This window comes from Lynx rufus, unplaced genomic scaffold (genome assembly GCF_022079265.1).
Source record: "Lynx rufus isolate CCGP_SWC_20201006 ecotype Redwood Valley unplaced genomic scaffold, mLynRuf1.p SCAF_4, whole genome shotgun sequence".
Classification (NCBI taxonomy): Eukaryota; Metazoa; Chordata; class Mammalia; order Carnivora; family Felidae; genus Lynx; species Lynx rufus.
The window spans coordinates 25,580,231-25,603,544 of record NW_025814856.1 but is presented as its reverse complement, the minus strand read 5'-3'; the positions used below and the strand labels follow the sequence as shown (position 1 = coordinate 25,603,544).

The window sequence follows — 23,314 nt, the reverse complement described above, 5'->3', positions numbered from 1 at the left end:
AGCTGGTTAAGTGTCTGACTCTTTTTTTTTTTTTTTTTAATTTTTTCAACGTTTTTTATTTATTTTTGGGACAGAGTGAGACAGAGCATGAACGGGGGAGGGGCAGAGAGAGAGGGAGACACAGAATCGGAAACAGGCTCCAGGCTCTGGGCCATCAGCCCAGAGCCTGACGCGGGGATCGAACCCACGGACCGTGAGATCGTGACCTGGCTGAAGTCGGACGCTTAACCGACTGCGCCACCCAGGCGCCCCAAGTGTCTGACTCTTGATCTTGGCTCAGGTCACAATCTCCCAGATCTCCCCACTCGTGAGTTCAAGCCCCGCAACGGGCTCTGCGCCGACAGCATGGAGCCTGCTTGGGATTCTCTCTCTTGCTCTCTCTACCCCTCCCCCACTTCCATGCGCCCCCCCCCTCAAAATAAATAGATACACGTTTACAAAAAGGCACGTTGAAACAAGTTGTTAATCTGTGTCCTTTCCACCAGGGGTTGGCAAGAGCTGGTCAGAGACTCAAACCTTTTATTCAGAAACACCACCCTCCAAGAACACTGAGGAAGCCTGACAGAGCAAACATTTAATAAGTTATAAGATACAATTTACAGTTGGCTTTTGATTCCAGTTTTGCTTCCACGTCCCAGTTTCCAAAACCTGTGGCCCTTTCACATTAGGCTTCAGGCTCCTCCGGTTTCTAACAGGGAGGGCTATTGCCCCCAGCTGCTACATCCTGGTGACTGTCCCCCACCTCGCTCCCTGTCCCACCCATGGAGGCACTCATGACAACAGCGGCCACTTCCTTAGGACCAAATCAACAAAGTCTGCCTGCCCAGACCACACCACCCATCCGGGCCCTGAAGTCAGGCAGTGTTCCCCAAATGCTTTAAGTTTATTCCAAAACCAGCTCAGATCTGCAGGAAGGGGTGCAAAATGCCTTACACCCCATTTTTGGAGCTTTGCACCTGCACAATGCTGTCTAAACAAACTTGGATGTGATCTGGGCCAAATGAATACAAAGCCACTGAGAGCTGTGTAGCTGTCCTATTTCTGCCCAATGGTGAAAGACCACCGAGGAGCCACCACCGCCCTGCCCGCCTCCCCCGCAAAGGTCAGCAGGAGTTTCATTCTTTCCTTCTATAATTATTTTCCAGAAGTGATCCCAGGGTTGACTGGAGGTGGGTGGGGAGTGACGTGTCCTGTGACAGGCCTCTGTGTCTGAGGGCGCTGACACAGTGACCCACCTGTGGTCACTTCCAACGTGTTGGCAAGACTCATCAGACTGACAAATAGCTGGAGTGTGTGGTTAAGCCACTGCAGAGTTTCCTTGGACCCAGCGACTTTAGTGGCCTTTAAAGACAAAAGCAAAAACGTGGCTGCCAAAATGGGCACGTGTTACAACTTTGCAGGAAAATAAACACTCAGCAGAATGGGAGGAGAGGCACGAGGAAGCATTGAGGCCAGCGCACTCGCTGCCCTTGACCAAGTGTGGAAAGGCCACGGATGGGCGTGGGGGTGGAGGTGAAGAGTGCTGAAGCGATGGCATCTGCCTAAGAGCCTTGTATGTGACACGGGCACTGGGAGAGATGAAGCTGGTTTTAAGTCTTCTTTTCTAAATGACAGCCTACGGCTAGGTCGCCTCTTTCCCCTCGTCCCTCCCCGTCAGTCTCGTTTCATTTTGTGTCACAAACTGGCAAGCCAATTTCATTTTCCAGAAACGTCAGTCTTGAGGGTGATCTGCGCCCCAAGAGGTCCGATTTTAACCGAGTGTACATGGAAATCTTCTCAGCCCATTGAATGAGTTTGCATTTCTTAAGAGTCCCCAACACGTCCCTAAGGAGTCAAGTCTAGGACTTATTTCTGAAGGCACTTTTTTCAGGATGGGGGTTCAGACCCACAAACAGGCTGGAGGAAACTTTGTATAAAACAAGTTACAAACAAGCAACAAAAGCAACCACCAGAACTCCTCCCAGGATTTGATGAGAACTGTTTTAAGGCACTGTGACGTGGAAGGGGCTGCCGGGGATGTGTTCCTCTCCCCACTTCACGGCCAGAACATAATCCCCCTTCTCCTTGACAACGTATGTGACATTGTATTGTTGGTTGCCCACATGCTTCATGGAGACCTCTTCGCAGGGGGTGGTTGGTCCATGGACACCATCAGCAGCATGTTGGAACCTAGGAGGCAGCAAAAGGTGGTTACTCTGTCAGGATGCATCACAGAAGGCAGAGGAAGGGGAGGGGATATGGGAGCCAAAGGAAAGTTACCAGTGGCAATTATGAGCATAAACTCATACAGCACAATGGCCCGGGTTCAAATCCTGCCCAGCTGGGTGACTTCCTAGCTGGGTGACCATGGATGTGGAACTTTACCTCTCTCTGCCTTAGCTTGCCCATCTGTAAACAGATGCTAGCACCTACCCCATGGGCTTGTTGTGAGGTTTACAGTAGTTAGATGTGAAGCCCTTAGCTTGTAGCAAGGGCTACAGAAGTGATGGCTACTCTGATCTCATTTATTCTCATAAAAAAACTTAAGGAAGGTGCCTTTATTACTCCATTTTAAATAATAAGAAACTGACTTTTAGAAAGAGACTTCTAAACTTTTCGGGATCACATGGCTAAATTTGGGGAAGGAAGGAAGGAAGGAAGGAAGGAAGGAAGGAAGGAAGGAAGGAGAGAGGGAGGAAGGAAGGGGAAGGAAGGAGGGAGGGAGCAAGGAAGGAAGGGAGCGAGGGAGAGAGGGAACAAGGAAGGGAAGGAGGGAGAGAGGGAGAGAGGGAGGAAGGAAGGGAGGGAGAGAGGGGGAAGGAAGGAAGGGAGGGAGGGAGGGAGGAAGAAAGGAAGGGAAGGAGGGAGGGAGGATGAAGGAAGAAGGGAGGGAGGAAGGAAGGAAGGAAGGGAGCGAGGGAGGGAGGGATGAAGGAAGAAGGGAGGGAGGGAGGGAGGAAGGAAGGAAGGAAGGGAGGGAGAGAGGGAGGAAGGAAGGGAGGGTGGGAGAGAGGGAGGAAGGGAGGGTGGGAGAGAGGGAGGAAGGAGGGAGGGAGAGAGGGAGGGAGGAAGAAGGGAGGGAGGGAGGGAGAGAGGGATGAAGGAAGAGAGGGAGGGAGAGAGGGAGGGAGGAAGGAAGGAAGGGAGGGGAGGGAGAGAGGGAGGGAGGAAGGAAGGGGAGGGAGAGAGGGAGGGAGGAAGGAAGGAAGGGAGAGAGGGAGGAAGGAAGGAAGAAGGGAGGGAGGGAGAGAGGGAGGAAGAAGGGAGGAAGGAAGGGAGAGAAGGAGGAGGGAAGGGAGGGAGGGAAAGAGGGAGGAAGGGAGGGAGGAGGAAGGGAGGGAGAGAGGGAGGAGGGAAAGGACGGAGGGAAAGAGGGAGAGAAGGGAGGGAGGAGAGAGGGAGGAAGGAAGAAGGGAGGGAGGGAGAGAGGGAGGAAGAAGGGAGGAAGGAAGGGAGAGAAGGAGGAGGGACAGGGGAGGGAGGGAAAGAGGGAGGAAGGGAGGGGAGGAGGAAGGGAGGGAGAGAGGGAGGAGGGAAGGGACGGAGGGAAAGAGGGAGGAAGGAGGGAGGAGGAAGGGAGGGAGAGAGGGAGGAGGAAGGGAGGGAGGGAGAGGGAGGAAGGAAGAAGGGAGGGAGGGAGAGAGGGAGGAAGGGAGGGAAGAAGGAAGGAAGAAGGGAGGGAGGGAGAGAGGGAGGAAGGGAGGGAAGAAGGAAGGAAGCAAGGGAGGGAGGGAAGGAGAGAGGGAGGAAGGGAGTAGTAGAGCCAAGTTTCCAGCCCAGATGTGCTAGAAGCAGAACCCCAGGCAACTAATCACTGACACCCAAATAAATACCCAAGTTCAAACTGCAGTCAAAGCAATTATCGGCACACAAGGAGCCAGATTATTGATTCAGTTTGCCCATCTGTAATGGGGATAATGCCACCCTTCCTGTCTATCTTGAGAGCATCTGAAAGAATCAAGAGGCAACAGAGAGGAAAATCACTTAAAAACACTAAGTGCAGGACAATTGGGTGATGAACAAGGTTACTTCCAAGTGGCTGGGTGGCAGGGGTAGGTGGGCACTGCGGGGAAGACCCAAGTCAGCACAGGGTGCCCGGCCTGCCTCCACCCCGACCCTTGAGCGGGACCGGGCTACCTACCGGCTTTGCTGCAGTCCACCAAGAAGGAGCTCTTCTGGCCCACAAAGGCCTTCGAGAGCCCTGCCCCCTTGGAGGTCACCTTGCTGGCGTCCGAGGAGGCCTTGGGGATGGCGCTATAGCAGGTCTCTGTGGATGACCTGGTCACCGACTCCACCAGAATAGATGAGGTCTCGTTGGCTGAGCCAGGGCTGACCAGACGCTGGCCTAGGACGTGGCAGGGAGGGAGGGAGAAGTGAACGGCCAGAGCAAGTGGGTCCTCTCAGCTGGAAGAGGTGAGCACCCCAGGCAGAAGCCCCAGGAAAGTCCACGCACCCCAACAGCTGGATCCAAAAGCCACCACGTCCTCATCTCACCCCAACACCTGAATCTAAACATCACCATTTCCCCATCTCACACCCACAATGTCTTCCAAACCCCAGAAATTCCTCCCACGTAGCCTCCTGCCACCCGGCAGGATTCACTTCTTTCCATTTATATAAAATATTCTATGTATAAGCCATGTGAAAGCAACGTTACCCGCTGGGGAGAACATATAACAAAATACCAAAAATGGTTCTCTCTGCATGTGAGAGGATGATTTTTCTGTCCGAATCTTCTTCTAATTTTTCTGCAATGAATCTATACTACTCCTATAACAGTGAACCAAGTAGAGACACGCAGAAGGGATTTACCACAATATTTACGGTGATTACCTTGGGCCCTGGGCTGTAGGGTGGTTTTGACTCGTATTTTTTCTAGTGTTCTGAAGGACCACATTTTTATAAACTTAATAAAACCTTTGATTATTTTAAAGATAAAGGTTAGATGAGGCGCCTAGGTGGCTCAGTCGGTTAAGCATCCAACTTCGGCTCAGGTCATGATCTCATGGCTCGTGAGTTCAAACCCCATGTCGGGCTCTGTGCTGACGGCTCAGAGCCTGGAGCCTGCTTCAAATTCTGTGTCTCCCTCTCTCTGCCCCTCCCACGTTCACGCCCTCTCTCTCTCAAAAATAAAGAAACATTTAAAAAAAATTTTTTTAAATAAATAAAAGTAAAAGAAATAAAGGAATTTTTCAGGTCTCGAGGATTTCAAATATGTAAATATTTCTTTTCTGTCAAAAACAGAAAATATGATTTTTCAACTTCTACACTCCTACTCTGCCAACTTATTTTGTAGCAGGCTGACGCCAGTACCTACCCCCATGGGCTTCTAAAGGTGTTTACCCCCCTGAACGTGTCCTACCATTTCTTTATATTCAAGAGTCAAAGTTAGATTCAACGTATCTAAAATTACCCAAAGTTTCTAGTATCAAGTAACTCTGTTGACAATCTGACAAGACAAGTTCCACAGAGAAAAAGAATAACTTCAAAGCTGTTTGCTTGTTACCTGTCACCTTGGCCTTGAAAGGACTGCCCACAATGTGGTTGGGCCCGCCATATTTGACACCAATCAGGTAGTTTCCAGGAGCCATGGGGGTGTACATGACTTTGTACCCTTCTGGGGTTTCCTGGCAATCCATTTTAACCTTGGAGGGTCCTTCAATGGTGACAGATAATGTCCCTGGCCCTGCTCGGGTGGTGTTGATGAAAAATTCAGACTGGATACCTGGGGGAAAGGAAAAGGGAATGTCTTACTGATGGTTTGGAGGGATGAGGGGGTGTGGTGTGCAGAGCTTTCCCAGGGGCAGAGAAGCAGTGGTGGGGACACACATAGGTTCCCTCACGGGGGTGGGGGGGGAGGGGGGGGCGAGTGGCAGGGAAACCCCTGGTACTAGCTCTGAGCTCCTGACACGGAGGGCCTCAGGCCCTGGGGGCGGTAACTCCCTTTCCAAGGCGGAGGCAAGAGTGTGGCTGATAGCAAGAGTGTGGCTGACAGCAAGAGTGTGGCTGACATTTCGCCCACCAGCACCAACAGCCAGGACACCCTGTTCTCTCCTCTGGGCACGAGCAGTGGCTGAGAGCAAGAAGCCCGAGCCATCCTTGTGGGTCTGAAGCACTGTTTCAGCTGCCAGGGCCCAGCCCTGCCTCCAGTGGGTGGGGGATGCGTGGGCCCGTCTGACCTTTCCTCTCTCCTCTGCGTGGACTGGAGAAGCTGAGCAGGCCCAGCATCTCCTTCTTTCCCGGCAGGATCCTTGCCCCAGGCTCCATGCTGAAGACCGGGGCAGCTGGTAGGATCTGCCGGCCCCCCACTTTGCCACGAACACCAGCAACAAGAACAGGGCCAAAACCAGCAGCTCCCGCTAACTGAGCTACACCTGCACCGCTCAGGCTCCAGATCTCATACTAAGCATCATGTTAGGTGCCCAGTGATTCCTGTTTGACAAATGACAGGGACTCAGGGAGGTTCAGGCACTTGCCAGTCAGCGCTACAAACCAGCCTGTGTGGCTCTGGAGCCTCTTGACTGGCTGGGGGACCTCCTGCACAGACATCCTGCCTTGTGAAGAAAGAAGAGCTGAGCCGACCAGTGACCATGCTGGCATTCCTGCCTGAGCCCAATGCCCTGCAAAAGTCCCCACTCCAGCAGGCCCTTTGCAGTCCAGAGAGGGGAGGAGGTGGTGGGTGAGGGCTGCCTGCTACAGCGCCCTCTATGGGCCATCCCTGGTATAGCATCCTTGTGCCGGGCAGTGCTTTTTCCAGAGCCCTAGATGCCACCCCAGCTGGGAACTATTTTGGTTTAATTATAGCTCCTAAGCCAGAGAAAGAATTATTGTTCTGGCTATCAATAAAACAAAGGCGCTGCTATCATGCAACCCCCAAACACACAAACCCCGCTGCTTCTGGAAGCTCCTGAGGCTCCTGTCCCAGGCGCACCCCCCCCCCCCCGCCCCCAACTATCTGAACCTTATTTCTGAACTGTAGAGCCAAGAAGCCTCTCATGCAGCAGCTGCAGAGCGAGGCTGTGCGGGGAAGGAAGGGTGTTGATCAACAAGGGGACGGCATTTCCAGGAAGTAGCTGCAAGGCAATGATAAGGAAAGATATTTTTGAAGTAAAGATGAAAAGACCCGGCTGTAGTGAAGCCCCACCGATTTTAACAAGTTGCTCGGTTCCTGAGAAAGATCCGTGAATCCTGGCTGTGAGGGCTCGGAAAGACAGGGGAGCTGAAGTGGGAAAAGGCAACTAAGGAATCGCAGGGCAAGAGCTACCTGGAACAACCTATCGGGCAGGCTCCTTCATTAATCCCATTTTACAGGAAGGAAGTGGAGATTCGGTGAGGTCAAATCTCTTGTGCCAAGTCACACGGCTGGGGAATTGCAGGGCTGGGATGTAAACACAAGATCTGCCCAGCCCGGACCTAAGGCACTTGCCTGAGAGAAGTCAGGAGAAAGAAAATCCACATGCAGGAGTCCCTCTGTCCACTGCCTCCAGCTAGAACCAGTACGTACCCCAAACCTCTCGGGCATAGCAATCCTCCCCCCCAACCCCGCAGATGCACGGCTGAGTTCTTGTGAGTTCAGTGCATGTTTACTGCAGCGCTACTCCATCGTGAAGGTGGGCGAGGGGTCCGGGGAGGGAAGGGGGCTCTTCCGATCCCCCTTGAGCACCCTGGGGATGCTGGAGCCTTTCAGGCTGCTCTCCCAATCCGAGTGTCTAGAACTCCCTGGTCTAACTCTTGACCTCTCAACTCCTCTGCAACAGAAAGTCCCACCCCAAATTCATCACATTCCCCTGCTCCAAAACCTGCAGAATGGGCCATTTCAAGCTCACGCCAAGAGATACAGCAAGCCTACCCATAAAAACACAGAGAGTTTGCTTTTTTCTGAAGGTCAGGATGCCAGGCCCTCTAGCAGCCAAGCATAGATACCTTTTCATTCCATGCACACTACAGCTGTGTAATCTTGGGATGGATATTTGGGAAAAGGCTTGGGAGCAGGAGGGCTAGAAAAACAAGACGCCCTCCCCTTGACAAGAGCAATATTTACACAGGGTTCAAAACAGGCCTGCTCTGTACCTCTCCCTCCTGGCTGGGAGTTTCCCTGCAAGACGGGCCCCTTCTCTCAGTGGCATCCAGCGCTTGCAAAGCACAGCCTGAAACCCAAGCTCCCGAGAAGGCATGCGAACAGCCAAGAGGAAGCAGGAGAGGCCCGAGCGCAGCAGGTGTGACCCAGCAGGAGGGTGAGGTGGCTGCTGGCAGCTGCAGGAGACCTCAGTGGCTGCTGTGGGACCTGGACCAAGGCATGCCTGGTTCCGAAGGCCAGGAGGACCCCACATGGTCTTTAATGGTGTGTGGTTTGCTGGGGACCAAACGCCTGCACTACTGCCCGGGAACTGTTCCAGGGCAGCTGGGAGAACAGGGGTCCTGGTTTAGGATACCCCACAAATTGGGGCACAGGTGCAGTCACTGCCTCTGAGCGAGCCAGCCACTGAGAGAGGCAGCAAAGCACCAGGGTTAAGGGCATAGGCTTTGAGTCATGGACCTGGACTGATTCCTGGTCCTGTGCTCTTTCAGCTAAGTAAGCTTAGGGAGTGACTCAACGTTTCTGAGCCTCACTTTCCTCATCTGTAAAATGGAATGGCCTAGGGTGAAGTGTTACCATGCCTCCTATAAGGGGCAAGCTGCTGGTCCAGAGACCAGTGTGGAGGCAGACTGGATGGGCCTGGGGAGTCCAGAAGCACTTACACTACCCCTGTGGGTGGTTCTGCCGAGGCTACTGCTTTGACCAGAGTTCTGGGGTGGCATGCCAGCCCGTCAGTCACTCCTGCACCTGGGCAGGGCCCCTCGGCCACTTAAGACACTGGCTCCCTAGGGCTGGATGCCAGGTAACTACAGCCACTCATCCCATCGCCCAGTGGGAGGCAGGTCTGGTCTAACCCCCTCACGGCATCGGGGGAGACTTGATCAAAATGCATACACATGAGGGACTCGAGCCTGGGACTGGGCTGCCTTCCAAAGGCCCAAAGTAATACCCAGTGCAGGAGTGCCTGGGTGGCTCTAGTCGGTTAAGCGTCCAACTTCGGCTCAGGTCATGATCTCATGATTTTTTAATTCAAACACTGCATCAGGCTCTCTGCTGTCAGCACAGAGCCCGCTCCAAATCCTCTGTCCCCACCTCTGTCTGCCCCTCGCCTGTTCACGTACTCTCTCTCAAAAATAAAAACATGAAAAAAAAAAAGTAACACCCAGTGCAAACTGTGTCCCAGTGAGTCTGTGTCTACGGACATGTCCTGCAGAGAAGTGTGACTGGATAAGCTCCCCATGCTGGCACTCCATACCAGTGACCCACCCAATGCCCACCTGTAGGTTCATGGTATAAACACTAACTGCAACCATTATAAGGCGGGTAGATCTGTGTTTTGACACAGAAAGTTCTTTAAGATGTCAAGCGAGGGACACCCGGGTGGCTCAGTCAGTTAAGCATCCGATTTCAGCTCAGGTCATGATCTCACTGTACGTGAGTTCGAGCCCCGCATCAGGCCCTGTGCTGACAGCTCGGAGCCTGGAGCCTGCTTCGGATTCTGTGTCTCCCTCTCTCTCTGCCCCTCCCCCACTTGCACTCTGTCTCTCTCAAAGATAAATAAACATTAAAAAACAAAAGATGTCAGGCGAAAAAAGTTGTACAATATGTGCAACAAGATTGTTTCTGTAAAATAGAAGCAAAACGATATGCTACCTTCTTAACAAATGAACCAGCTAAGCAACCAAGCGACCAAGCATGAGGACGTCAGAAGGTCCTCCCCGGAACTGCCAGTGGTGTTTCCTTTTGTTCTATATGGAGGGAGGGAGAAGCAAGGAGACGGAGCCAGTCTCGTTTCTATATGTCTTAGCTGCCTGTCTCTTCCACAGTCAAACGTGTTCCGTCCATGGCAAAGACTAAAAACAAATCGTAACAAGCCCAAAGAGCTCTAGAGCTCTGCCACCATCTTTTCTCCTTCTCTGTTAGGACCGGAAATTCAAAGGAGGAGGCTATGACAGGTCCTACTGTCGATACAAGGTTGTTTCTGGGAGCCCAGGGACTGTGTGATGGAACCAATGGTAGGAGACCTCCCAGGAGGCCCATTACACGCACTGAGTTCGGTGCAGGCAAAGAAACCCTCAAAAGGAAAAGATGGGGTGCTACAATCCATCATGATCAGTGTCCCGGCCCTGAAGTCAAGGCACGAGGCCAAGGAAGACAGGCAAAGCATAGCAAACAGTAACGAGGTTGATAACACGGTCATCAAGGCCTTGCTCTGGACTTATTGTGGGCCAAACCACACGTCCCAAAACAACCCTGGAGAGCAAGGGCCCCAAGTGCACATTACTGCAGCTTCCCTGAGGAGAGTGTGGAGAAGGCTTCCCGAAGCTTGATGAGCACCCGCTGGCTCAGTCAGAGACGAGAGGCAGAGGTAGTGTGTTACCTGTGGTGCCCCCCTCGAGCCCCGCGCCATAGGCGGACACCAGGGCAGGGTTCCCCGCCTGTCCAGGCTCCCCGACGCGCACTTTGAAGGGGCTTCCAACCACGTGGCTCCCGTTGAACTTGACATCGATCGTGTGGATGCCATTCTCGTGGGGGATGAAGCGAACGGCATACTTATCTAGGAGAGCGAGCAAAGCACAGGGTAAAGCCGAGGACGCAGACACTACCATGCGAGGTGAGGACGATGGGGGGAAGGCCAGCCTGAGATGGTGAATTTTAAACCATAAGACAATAGCTCTACTGGTAGCCTGGCACCCAGTATGTTGCATTTCAAAACCAGATGGGGGCCTATTTCTGCGTCCCTTGTCAACGCTTTGGGAAATGCATCCAAATCTCCAATTCTAGGTTTCATCCTCTCTGGTGTCTGTCTCAGGAGATTGCTTTATGAAAAGCTCACTTCTCACAGAGTTGCTCTACTTGGCCGCTTGAAGGGGAAAAAAGTTGGTTCCAACCGGCATTAATGCTTCTGAATTAAGCTCTAAGCTAGCAGGTGCCCCCCGCCAGGGCAACAGCCAGGTTTTTCACTGTGTGTTTGGGTCACGGCATGTGGCAAAATAATCTGTCAACTGAAATGGACACAGAGAATATCCATCCGCCGTGCACCGCCTGAACACCCCTTCCTCCATGAAGCCCTCCCACCTGGGAGGCAGACCTGTTCTCCCCCCAACTCTCCAGATGTCTACCTTCACTATACATGTGGCAGGGCACACAGCAAATGCCCAATAAAGGCAGTGATCACAGGGTTCCTCCTCAAGCTTCGGGGCCCACATTCACTGTCACTTCCTCTGAGAAGCCCTCTGGGCCTCACCAACAGAAACTATTTTTCTCTCCTGCCCTGATCATTTTTGCCATTTGGTTCTTGGTTCTCCTGTGGCATTGGTGACCACCTGGGGTCCTCTCCAGGGCACTGCAGGCTTCTGGCCAGGTCCCCAGTCCACTCTGAGCCCCTCTTCGAGGGCAGGCATCATGCCTTACTGTCTTGCCAAGTCTCTCACACTTAATACATGTTCCCTGGCAAAACGGCTAGTTAACATTGATTATGTCAGAGAATTCCGTACATCAAGGGAGCAGGCAGGAAAATCTTATGCTATTAAGCATACTAGAGACGCAGATTCTTTGAAATTTAAATTTAGGGATGAACCTCAATGCACTTTTCCCTCGGAGTAAAGTGAGATCAAATGGTACTTACTCATGTCATAAGGTCAATAACGTAAAAAAATCTGTAAGATTTTGTTAAAGTATGAGAAAAAAATCACAATTGAATGTAATGTGAAAGGAATCTGAAAAACAACCGAAAATAAAGCAGTATTTGTTTAGAAAAAAGAAATGGAAGGCTAGATCCCAAAGCATCTCCTTGTCCCTGGCAAATGTTTATACCCTGATTTGTAAACAACGCCTGGCAACAACAACAGAAGGGAATCTGAAAGCTGGCTGGCCTCCGTGAGGCTCATTAGTCCTCTGCTGGGGAGCACGTTTGTAGAAATGTGCCTCGGGGAGGTGCAGATGCCGGGACCTGCACGCCCTGCCTCTGGCTTACCTGGCTCGAGCTCAGACACATGACACTCCTCCACGGCTCCTGACGGGCTGTGCACCTTTGCATCAATCTTGCCTTTCGCCCCATTCAACCTTATAGCAAAGGAGGCTGGCTGGTTAACTTTTAATCCCGATTCCTGAGAATTTAATACATTAAACAGGTTACGGCCTTTGGTGTTTGGCCTTTGGTGGCATACACTGACCCGACCCGGGACTCCAGGGGACAGTTCTCATGCAAATAGGCCCAGAAGGTTTATCCTTATAACATGTGACGACAGAAGAGCAGGTGGCTTGTTGCACGCTTCTGGTTTTAAATAGAAGACAGTAGAGACACTCAGTGGGGTGGTCTAGCGCCTTGATTCGTGCTGGAAGAAACAGTTACTTGATTCGGAGACTCAGTCATCCGGTTAACAAAACTATATAGTTTCTGCATCCCAAACAAGACCTGGACAACCAGAAAACCCAGTGTCTTCCAGGTCAAAAAGGAAGTCCCATCCCCCCCGCCCTACCTTTTTAAAGTTTATTTATTTTCACAGAGAGAGAGAGAGCTCACGAGCGAGCTTGTGAACATGCGCACACAAGTGGGGGAGGGGCAGAGAAAGAGGGAGAGAGAAAGAATCCCAAGTAGGCTCCACACTACCCACGCAGAGCCTTAACTCATGAAAGGTGAGATCATGACCTGAGCCAAAATAGACACTTAAGTGATGCCCCAAGGGTCCCCTTTTAAGAGGAGCCTGGCAGCTGACAAAACCATGTAGTCACCAACATGAACAAAGTTTTATATCATTGCTCTTTTTTATCTCAAGGGTAGGAATGGAGACAACGTTTAACAAACTTGTAAAGGACTATATATGGTTAAGAATCAGCAGGACCTAGGTGACTACCACTTCCTGGCTATGTAAGTTGTTTAACCTTTGAGTCTTGGTTTCCTCATCTGTAAAATGGGCACAATAACCAAATATATACCAGAGAGCTACTGTGAGGATGAAATAAAGTTATGCATTTGAAGCACTCAGCACAGGGCCCGACCTGTACACAGAAAGACTAAAAAATCGTTAAATATTAATAAGCATTTAGAAGTTGTCTGTACCCCGCTGAAAACACAATAGGGAAAAGGATAGCTTTCACTCTTCACTGGGTAAGTTTCACCCTCCACGCTCTGGGAGGAAGGGATTAGAGATCTAGATGATTAAGATACAGATACATATTTTTAAAGTAGGCTCCACACCCAGTGCAGAGCCCCGTGTGGGGCTTGAACTCACTACCCTGAGATCAAGACCTGAGCTGAGATCAAGAGTCGGATGCTCAACTGACTGAGCCACCCAGGTGTCCCATATGCCTAAGATATTTTAAGATTGGCCAGTCCTGAACTGCAAAATTTTACAAGTTAGCAGTTTTGATATAAACTTGATTGGACAGCCACTCCTCACTGTGTGATTGAAGAACTTGGGGGGGTCTTGTTAAAATACAGATTCTGATCCAGTAGGTCTGGGGGTCTGAGGACAGCCTGAGAGTCTAGGATTCTTTTTTTTTTTTGAGAGAGAGAGAGAGAAAGAGAACAAGAGGCAGGGAGGAGCAAAGAGAGAGGGAGAGAGAGAATCCCATGCAGGCTTCTCGCTTTTAGCACAGAGCCCAACTTGGGACTTGAGCTCATGAACCATGAGATCGTGACCTGAGCAGAAATCAAGAGTTGGACACTTAACTGACTGAGTTACCCAGGTGCCCCCAGGGCAGTTTTCAAAACTTAGACTGCTGAATGGTACCATTTGTCTTTCCTTTTTTCATAAATGTCTTTTTTTTTTAAGTTTATTTATTTTGAGAGAGCGAGAGAGGAAGAGAGAGGATCCCAAGCAGGTTCCTTGCTATTAGCACAGAGCCCACTGCAGGGCTTGAACTCACAAACTGAGATCATGACCTGAGCTGAAATCAAGAGTCAGACACTTGATGGACTGAGCCACCCAGGCACCTTGAGATTCTAGGATTTTAATAAATCTCCCAAGCGAGGGGCGTCTGGGTGGCTCAGTCGGTTGAGCGTCCGACTTTGGCTCAGGTCATGATCTCACGGTTTGTGGGTTTGAGCCCTGCATCGGGCTTTGTGCTGACAGCTCAGAGCCTGGAGTCTGCTTCGGATTCTGTGTCTCCTTCTCTCTCTGCCCCTCCCCTGCTCTCGCTCTGTCTCTCTGTGTCTCTCTCTCTCCCTCTCAAAAGTAAGTAAATATTAAAAAAAAAAAAAAATTAAAAATAAACCAACAAATAAATAAATAAATAAATTCCCAGGCAATACCGAGGCTGCTGACCTGGGACCACATCTCTGTAACGAGGCACTGAAATTGCACTGCCTAATTTGGTAGTCACTAGCCACATGTGACTATATATTTTTACATTTAAATCAGTTAAATTAAATAAAGTTAAAGATTTGGTTCCTCAGTTACACTAGCAACACTTCAAGTGCTCAATAGCCACATGTGGCCAGTGGCTACCACATTGCACAGGGGAGATGTGAGACATTTCCATTGTTGTAGAACATCCTATTACACTGTGCTGTGCCAGAGCTTACAGACTGGGGAGCGAGGACTGCACCCAAAATTAAGGAATCTTTGATCACCAGATTGCCCCCAGCCCATCAACCCTTCCTCCACAAAATGTCAGCCGACTCCAATTTTCTAAAAAGTCTTAAAAGCAGGAGAAAACAATACATGCCTCTCTTTTCCTAACCAGCACCAGATGTGGGCCTGCAGGCCTCGAGCAAATCTCTGATAAATAATTTACGTATCACTCAGCACCAAGTGACCCAGGAAAAACAGGACAAGCTGACACTCGTCCCTTCTACCGTAGCAGCTGGTTACAAACGCCTGACGGATACACAGCCTGCTGCACACTTACTCAAATATTTATGACCTAATTGTGTTGAGAGGACTCTACAGAAAAGTTTTCTGGAGAAGATTTCTCCAAACCAGGTTTTTGGAAACAGAACCATATACATTACCTGAATCCATTTGCCGCTAAATCCTCAAGAGAGAGATAAACACCTCAGAAGATCTGAAAGAAATCTTCGAGATGCATGAGGGCGGTTCTTTGCCCTCAACAAATGCTGGGTTTATCTCCCTCCATAGGTTTTAGTTAAGTCGGCCACAAAAGGAACTTCTGTTAAGAAGCCTTTAAATGAAACACAAGAAAAACATCTACACCACAGTGACCAGCTAGCACCCTTGGTATGCTCCAGATGAGGCCTCTTCAATCTGTGGACCGTGATTTTTGTTTGGGGGTCAGTCTGGGTTCCCTGATATTTCGAACAACTAGCAATTCCAATTCTCCTCAGGGTAAGGTCAGAATCTGAAATGTAAACCAAATGCACGGAACTAGATCCGATGACATCACCAACCTGAGATACAGGACTGGGTTTTCATTCAGTATTTTTAAGAACCGGGGGTAGCTGAAAGCTAGTTGGAAAGCCCCTTAACCAAAAATCAGATTTTGGGATTGTGGTGTTATTCCTCAACCAAATTGCTTACTCCTGATGCAGACACCTAGTTATTTTTCAAAGACCCAAAGGCATCTCTAGTGGTTCTTAGTTTGGTTGCCGGCTCTAATGCAACCTTGAATTCAAGAGCCTGTTTAAGACAGTAATCACATGCCACCATGCCAGGGTGGGGATTAAGGAGGCCACCGTTAAAACCACAGGTTCTGGATCCACAGAGACCTCACTCTGCCTCATATTAGCTGGCCCCTGGTAGCCATAACCAATCTATACCTTGGTTTTTCCATCTTTAAAATGGGGTCAAGAGAAACCTACTGACCAGGCTGTTGCAAGGATTTAACAAGGTAATACTGATGAAGTTCTTACACAGTGCCTTGCACACTTATAAATAAATCACCATAGTAAAATCAATCACAATTGACTTACTTGACAAAAAGGAAGCCAAAAATAGTAGGCAAAACATCAATGGACTGTTAGTCTTGTGTTTGTTCTGTTTGAAAGCCCTCCTTATCGCTTAACCAATTATTAACAGGCCTCCTTTGTTTCTCTTGAATAACTATTTAAAAAACAAACTTGTTCTCAAACGCTGAGGTGTTCGTTGACTGTGGCTCTGTGTTCACTTGCCCCAACTGTCTCCTGTCCTCAGTGTGGGGGCGGGGGCTGACTCTGCCATGGGAAATCTCCCCTATAAGTTGGCAGCATGTGCGGTCAAACCGGGATGGGCCCTTGACTGAGGGGATTGAAGCGGCCTCCGGAGTCCAGGGCTTCACTGGTCGGCCTGTGGCCAATGAGATGGATGCTTCCTTGCGTCTCACCTGAAGGCTCAGAACAGTGAGGCGGCGGGCGTCGTCGGACGGCGCGATGACTGGCACCAGGTAGGGACTTTCAGGGATGTGCTCATCGTTGAACTTGATGGATACCTCGTAGTTACCTGTGGGGACAGGACAGTCCCATCATTTCAGAGATTCTGCGAAGGTGGTTCCAGAGCAGTCTCTTGCTTCTTTGCTAGGACTGAAATGTCTTCCAAGAGATCCAACCCCCACTCCGTGGCCATGGCTGGTGGGTTGAGGGCAGGTCACCTGGCTGAAGCCGAGCCAATAGGATTCTCTTAGTTGGGCAAGGGCAGAGATCCTTAACCTGGGTCCACAGGCCCTCTCGAATGGCCTGTGTATACAGCTCAGGAGACCCATGAAACTTGAATGGGGAAACAAAAATTTTATCTTTATTTTCACTAACTTCGAGCTAAAATGTAGCATTTCCTTTCTTTAGAAATGTCAACAAGAAACCACGGCACATTAGAAGCACTTGTGACTTTGTCACCAACAAAGATCACAGACATTTTTCATCACTTTACAGTTTTACATACAACTTGACATGTCATTTATACTTACCACTATTTTGAAATTGCGGTAGCTAATAGACCATCACCAAATCCTACGATTTAATGTATTAATGAAGATAACCATCTGTTGCTGTGTGACACATTTCTTGAAGATTTTGATAACTACATTTTAGTATAATTGATTTCCTTTATAATCCGATGTATTTTATTCTATATGTTTTAAAACATTATCCTGAGAACAGTCCCCATAGGTTTTATGCCCAGAGGGATCCATGGCACACAAAAGGCCAAGAGCTGCCGCTCAAGGGAGCTCAGATGCTGAGGCCACTCTTTCAGAGAAGCCACAACAGCTAGTGGCCAAGGATGGGTGGAGAAGGCTGGTCCGTGGAAAGAATGACATGGTTGAATGAAAGCCGGAGGCAGAGAGGTCAACAGAGAAGGACAAGAGAACAAGAATTCCTGCCCCTTGGAGGTCTGACATGATTTCTAGGAGATGCTCCCATGCACCCATACAGACAAATTCCTCTTTTCATTGAGCTAGCTTGACAGGCTTCTGCTCCTTACAATCTAACCATCCCCCTACAAGGAAAACGTCCTCAGCTGGTCCTTGGTTACATACCAGGCTCCTGGGCAATGTAAGACACACCGCACGATCCATTTTTATGGTCATCGAACGTAATCTCGGCCTTACTGGGGCCCTCAACGGCAATGGACAAGCCCCCAGCGCCTGCTTCCCGGGTCCAGATGCTGAACTCAGCTGAGATAAGAAACACCTGGTTAGTGACTGAGCCCCAGATAGGCCCTCTTGCTCAAACAATGCTGGGTTACATTTGCTGCCTTTTTCTTTAACCCCAAGCAGGGCCCTAAGGGAAGGAATCACTGATGTTTCCCAAGCACCACCCATGAAAACATTAAGTTCATAAGAAACGAGACATCTTTGAACACACCAACTAAGGCAGAAAAAGATGAGAATGTTCCGTTTTTGTCCCTGTAGATCTTCCCGCCAGCAACCACCACTACAATAGGTTTTGTAGAATTCTAGTGTGTTCCACGGAATGTTAGTGTTGAAGGATGCTCTACAAAGAGCTTCGTCAGTCTGCTCCTCACTCCAACGCCCACACACTCAGTCATGATATAGGCTCCGAGGAGTGCCCCCGTGAGAAACTTGTTTAGCTTTGGGTCAGCGAGCCATTCCCAAACATGTTTAGCCACAGAAGGCTTGTTTAAAAAAAATTTTTTTTAATGTTTATTTATTTTTGAGAGAGAGAGACAGACAGAGCGTGAGTGGGGGAGGAGCAGAGAGAGAGAAACACAGAGTCCAAAGCAGGGTCCAGGCTCTGAGCTGTCAGCACAGAGCCTGACGTGGGGCTCGAACCCACGAACTGTGAGATCATGACCTGAGCCGAAGTCGGATGCTTAACCAACTGAGCCACCCAGGCGCCCCTACAGAAGCCTTGTTTTAAAGAATGCCCCTTAACAACCACCATCGGAATCACATACACTGAGTCTTTCTCTGGAATAGGGTGAAGGGTGTGGGGTGCTGACACCATCAGGCCCCTTGTCTTCTACCCAAGTAAAAAGCCTGCCCGAATGCTCACCTGGGACACCTGCTTCTCCTCTCTCCAGGCCGGGGCCTCCCGCACGGACCTTGTGGGCGCCCCCCTCGCCGAGTGGCCCCACCGTGAACTGGAAAGGGCTGCCGGTCACATGCTGGCCGCGGTACTTGACGCTGACTGTGTGAACACCCATCTCCTGGGGCACAAACCGGACGCAGTGCGAGTTCTTCCCCATGGACACAATCTCTGCCTCGGTCACGCGGCCAGAGGGGCTGGTGACATGGGCCGACATGTCACTGCTGTCAATTTCTGAAAGGGGGCAGGAGTTTGGGGAGGTAGAGAGAGCAGGGTTAGGGTGAGGGACCAACATAGAGCAGGACATGCAGGACAGGCAGCAGAGGTTGGCAAGGCGGGCGCAGCCCAGGGGTGTGGGATGCTCAGGCTTTTTCCCATTCAGCCGGGGTACCTACCCTCCAGTCTCCCTCAAATCCTGGGAGGCTGTGGCCAGCATGGAGGCAGTAGGGCCCCTCTGGCCACCCAGTGCAGAGAACATTCTAGGGACAGTGACACTTTCTGCCCCACCAAGTACTTTTACAGTCTTCCTGGCTGGAGCTAATTCCACATGGCAGTTTCAAACCAGAGTCTGGGGCTGACAGTTACAGCATGTAAATAAAAACTACAATAGCTCAGATGTTTCTAAGCCAAATGTGGTATGTGGCCATCTAGCATGCTTATAGAGGCTCTTCTCCATAGGTGGGTAAGGGTAGAAAACTCCAGACACATCACCCCGTACTTTCAAGAAGCTTTGGCATTTCTTTTAGGCAACAAGACAAAAATGCATTTAGAGAAAAAAGGTGAACACCTGTTGGTCACAACGGCAAAGGGAAACCATGCGTGAGCAAAGCTTTGAGCAAATCAAATACCAGAGGCCGTGCTTTCAGAAAGTGACATCTCAGGTCACCAACATTGGGAAGCAGACCACGTCTGCTACACCTGACACGTGCTCATGCCATGCCAGTGACTGTGCCTGCACTGACGTGGTGGAGACAGGTACACCGCATGCTAGGTGACCAAGTAATGCCATCACCTAGAGCCACATGAAGCGCGCTCGCCAGCCCTACACGATCTGGGCTGAGCAGCCATGACTTTGAGCCCTGAGGACAGAGAAAGGAAGGGGGGTTGAGGAGAGGGTCACCCCACATGGCCTGGGTCTGAAAGACATCTGGAAGTTGGTGAGCTGTCCTCTGACAACAGGGGACCATTTAGATAATGAGAGGAAGAGTGAGTCTCATCCAGAGTCATCTGGTACCAAGTAGCTGATCACAGCAAATAGGAACTGAGCCAGAGAGTCTTTAGATAGAGTAATCGACCACACTAGTTCCTCAGGAAACAAAGGGAACAAGCAGCTGATTTGCACAACGAGAAATGTAAAGCAAATGAAAACACAGTCCATGTCCCTAGTGACCCAAGAAATGAAGCTGGAAACTGGACCCCTTATTTCCCATCAGAATGATCAAAGTGGGAACCAAACACTGTGCCCAGTGCTGGTGGGGGAATGGATAAACGGGTACTGATCCTTTTTCTGGAGGGCAGTCTGCCAAGGTGTAGCCGTTTTTGAAACACATCAGACCAGTAGTCCCACGCTGGGACATCCATCCGACATGAAGGTAGCCTGAGCACACGGTGGAGAACGTTCGTTCCAGAGCGCCGATTGTTGGAACCCAGGGATGGAAAAGAGTGTACTTGGAATAGGACTATACGATGAAGGATGGTGCATCTGGACATGGAATGGAATCTCGTGTACTCACTAAAAATACGGAAGTATCTTTTTTGACGTGGACTATGGTGTGTAACAAGGACACAAGTGTGATCTGAAACTGACCCCATGTGTTCATGAGGCTGGAGGCAATCAGGGTTCAGCTCCGGGCCTCAGATGTGAACCTCAATCTCCCCATCCCCCCAGTTGTTGGGGGATGAGGTGACACTTACTTTCCTCGTTTTTGAACATGTGAACTTTTCGTGATCACAAGGCATTAGCTCTTCCTAATAAGTGATTCTGTGTGGACACTGCAGCAATGAGGCTTTCCCCATATTCTCATGTGACGACTGTGCCTCTGCCCAGGAAGAACCTGCCACCCGCCAATGACTGCTCAGAAGGCAAGGTAAGTAGACATGGGACAAGTTCAGAAAAAGGGGAAATGCAATGTAGGAGAAACAGCCCCCTCTCCAGATCACACCATGAGCTTCAGGAGTCTTCATGAAGACTCTACAGATATTCCGTGCCACAGGATCTGTCCAACAATATAGTGTGTGCCAGCCTCTGGGCAGAGGACCCTCAGAATCTGCACTCACAGTGACGTCTCTTTATAGAAGGAACCCCAGGCCACATTCAGACAGACTGAAGTGTCTGTTTACACAGTTCACGGCCAAAGGGCTGAATGTGGCCCACCCACCCAGTCTCCACTCTCATTTTAGGGATGGAAGGGAAGAACTAACTTTGGGAGGATGCCATAAGGTTGACACTTCTGAAATACTTCCAAATGTTGGCATCAGCAGGGTCAATTTCTCTCACTGACCTGACTCTATTCGACAGAGAGTAAATTCAAATCTAAAAGCTTATTTATCTTCCCCCCATGTGACACAGTAAAGCTATTTTCATTCAGAAGAGCAAAAAGGTGGCAGGTAAGCAGATTTTTTTTCTCAGGTGGGGCTCTGTGAAAACAGTATTAAAAATATAAATAAATACAATACTTACTTACTTAAAAGCAGTCACCCATAGAGGACTTAGTATGTTCTAGGTCACACCCGGACGTGGTTTCTAGTGGCGCCTACCGCCCTGACCCCTAAACAACTCATACTCACCTGGGATTTTCAGGTTCAGGTCACAGATGCTTCCGACAGTGGCAACAGACGGGGCCCGACTGGTACGGGTGATGCTTTCCTTGACTCTTCCCTCTCCGCTGATCTTCACGGTAAACGGGCTCCCTGCAAGAACCAAGAAGACCCTTGTGAGCAGCCCAGATAGGCTGAGGCACAGCATTTACAGAAAACCTAGGTGTCGGACGGGGAGGGCAGAGGGGACCAGACTCACCAGGCACGTGCTCATCAGCAAACTTGGTGGAGACGATGTAAACCCCAGGCACAGTGGGGAAGTAGGAAACCTTGCAGGTGCCATCTTCCAGGTCCTCTGTCTGGATGTCCACTTTGCTGGGGCCTTCCACAGCCAAGGATATGCCACCATAACCTGCAACACCGTGGCCCAGAGCTGATGGGACTGCAACTCACTGGGGGTGGGGGGGCTCCATGCATGCAGCAAGGACATCAGGCTCTGGAAATGCGAACCGCTATTTCCAGATATCAGAAAGACAGAGGAGCAGGTTAAAAGCTCTGAGAAATCCTGTAGTAAAAAACCCTGCTGAGCGTGGCTTTGACCATAGAACTCTTTTCTCAATGATATCCATTTAATTTTTTAATTTTTTTTAGAGAGAGAGAGTGAGCAAGCAAGGGAGAGGGGTGGGTAGCGAGGAGAGAGGAAGCAAGAGAGAGAGAGAGAACTTAAACAGGCTCCATGTTCAGAGCCTGACATGGGGGCTCGAGCCCATGACCCTGGGATCATGACCTGAGCTGAAACTAAGCGTCTGACGCTCAACTGGCTCAGCCACCTGCAGCCTCTCAAGGGTATCTATTAATATCCCACAGAGCACCTGTCCCACAGAAGCCACTGGGAAAGCCACTCTGGCCACACGCCTCCAAGAACGGCATGTATTAATCACCGGCTGTAGGCCTGACCATTTGAATTTTTAAACTGCTCCCAAGGTGCCTCAGATGTCCAGCCAGGGAACCATTAAGACAGCAGATCTGAAGGTTAACAACCCGAAGAATCAACAAGGAGCATCAACTCACCAGGACCAGAAAGTCTCTAGCCTCTTCCGTGGGACTGTGACTTTGTCTAGAAGTCACCAATGTGACCATCACTCAAGAAGGCAGAAAATGAAGATACTGTCATGTGGCATAGTTTGGAGAGGGCCAACCAAATTCAAACCATTTTAAAGAGGGAACAGGAAGAGATTCCATATTTCCACGAAAGCATCCCTCAGCTGACACAATCTTGGCCAGCTGGACCAACCTCCTTTGCTTGGGCTGAGTCGAGGAGACCCTGAAATAGCTGCAGAGAATGGCAGGAGTACACATAGTGACAGAGATCTGTGAACTGTTTTGACTCTGGATTCAAATGCCAGAAGCAGATGGGCTGTTAACTCTTAGAAGACTGTTTCTTCATCTAGAAAATGCATATAATTCCCACTTCACTGAGGCTCATGGGACTTAAATGATAACGCACATATAAGGACCTACATACAGTTAGAGAGATGCTAAGAAAGAAAAGGAAGATGGTAGGATGGAAAAACGAAAAGAAGCAAAAAGATCATTCCCGTGAGCTCTGGGCCTTTTCCTGGGAGCATCCCCACATACCCGCATCCCTTGTGTCCACGATGAATTCAGACATTTCGAAAGTCCGGCCCTCTGACAGTCCACGGCCATAGACTTTGGCTCTGCGTGCGTCACCGATCTCAGACTGGACCACCATGATGGACACGGGGCTGTTGGCCACGTGGCTGCCGTTCTTCTTGATGCTGACCAGGTGTTCACCCACCTCCCGGGGGATGAAGGAGATGCCTGTACCAGAGCAAAGCTTTGGGTTTGTAAGGTGGGAGAACAGGATGAGGGAGAGGAGGGGGGAGGGAGACACACTCACAAGAAGGGAAGCAGGACTTCCCTCCTGACTCGCCAGCATCCAAGAGCGTGGTCGACATCGCCATGCAGAATCACACTCAGACTGTTATCACGTGTGACCCAGAAGGTTTATCACCTCATAGTCTAATGTGCTACCAATTGCCCAGGACCGGACTGGG

At 50.1% G+C, this 23,314-nt stretch overlaps 1 protein-coding gene across 5 annotated transcripts in view; it reads right to left on the bottom strand.

The window, feature by feature from the left end:
- Positions 1-462: 462 nt before the first annotated feature.
- Positions 463-23,314, bottom strand: part of FLNB (filamin B) — a 143,305-nt gene continuing 120,453 nt past the window's right edge. For 3 of the 5 annotated variants that reach the window (XM_047097648.1, XM_047097649.1, XM_047097650.1), the window contains 11 exons: positions 22,875-23,078; positions 21,496-21,648; positions 21,267-21,389; positions 18,447-18,713; positions 17,468-17,605; positions 16,322-16,437; positions 12,033-12,165; positions 10,437-10,613; positions 5,486-5,704; positions 4,117-4,324; positions 463-2,193 (listed from right to left, as the gene is read on the bottom strand). In XM_047097648.1, coding sequence (XP_046953604.1) covers positions 1,983-2,193; positions 4,117-4,324; positions 5,486-5,704; positions 10,437-10,613; positions 12,033-12,165; positions 16,322-16,437; positions 17,468-17,605; positions 18,447-18,713; positions 21,267-21,389; positions 21,496-21,648; positions 22,875-23,078 — 1,949 coding nt within the window. In that variant the 3' untranslated portion in view covers positions 463-1,982. The remainder of the gene's footprint in view (positions 2,194-4,116; positions 4,325-5,485; positions 5,705-10,436; positions 10,614-12,032; positions 12,166-16,321; positions 16,438-17,467; positions 17,606-18,446; positions 18,714-21,266; positions 21,390-21,495; positions 21,649-22,874; positions 23,079-23,314) is intronic. The other 2 variants (XM_047097646.1, XM_047097647.1) reach the window with 1 other exon arrangement.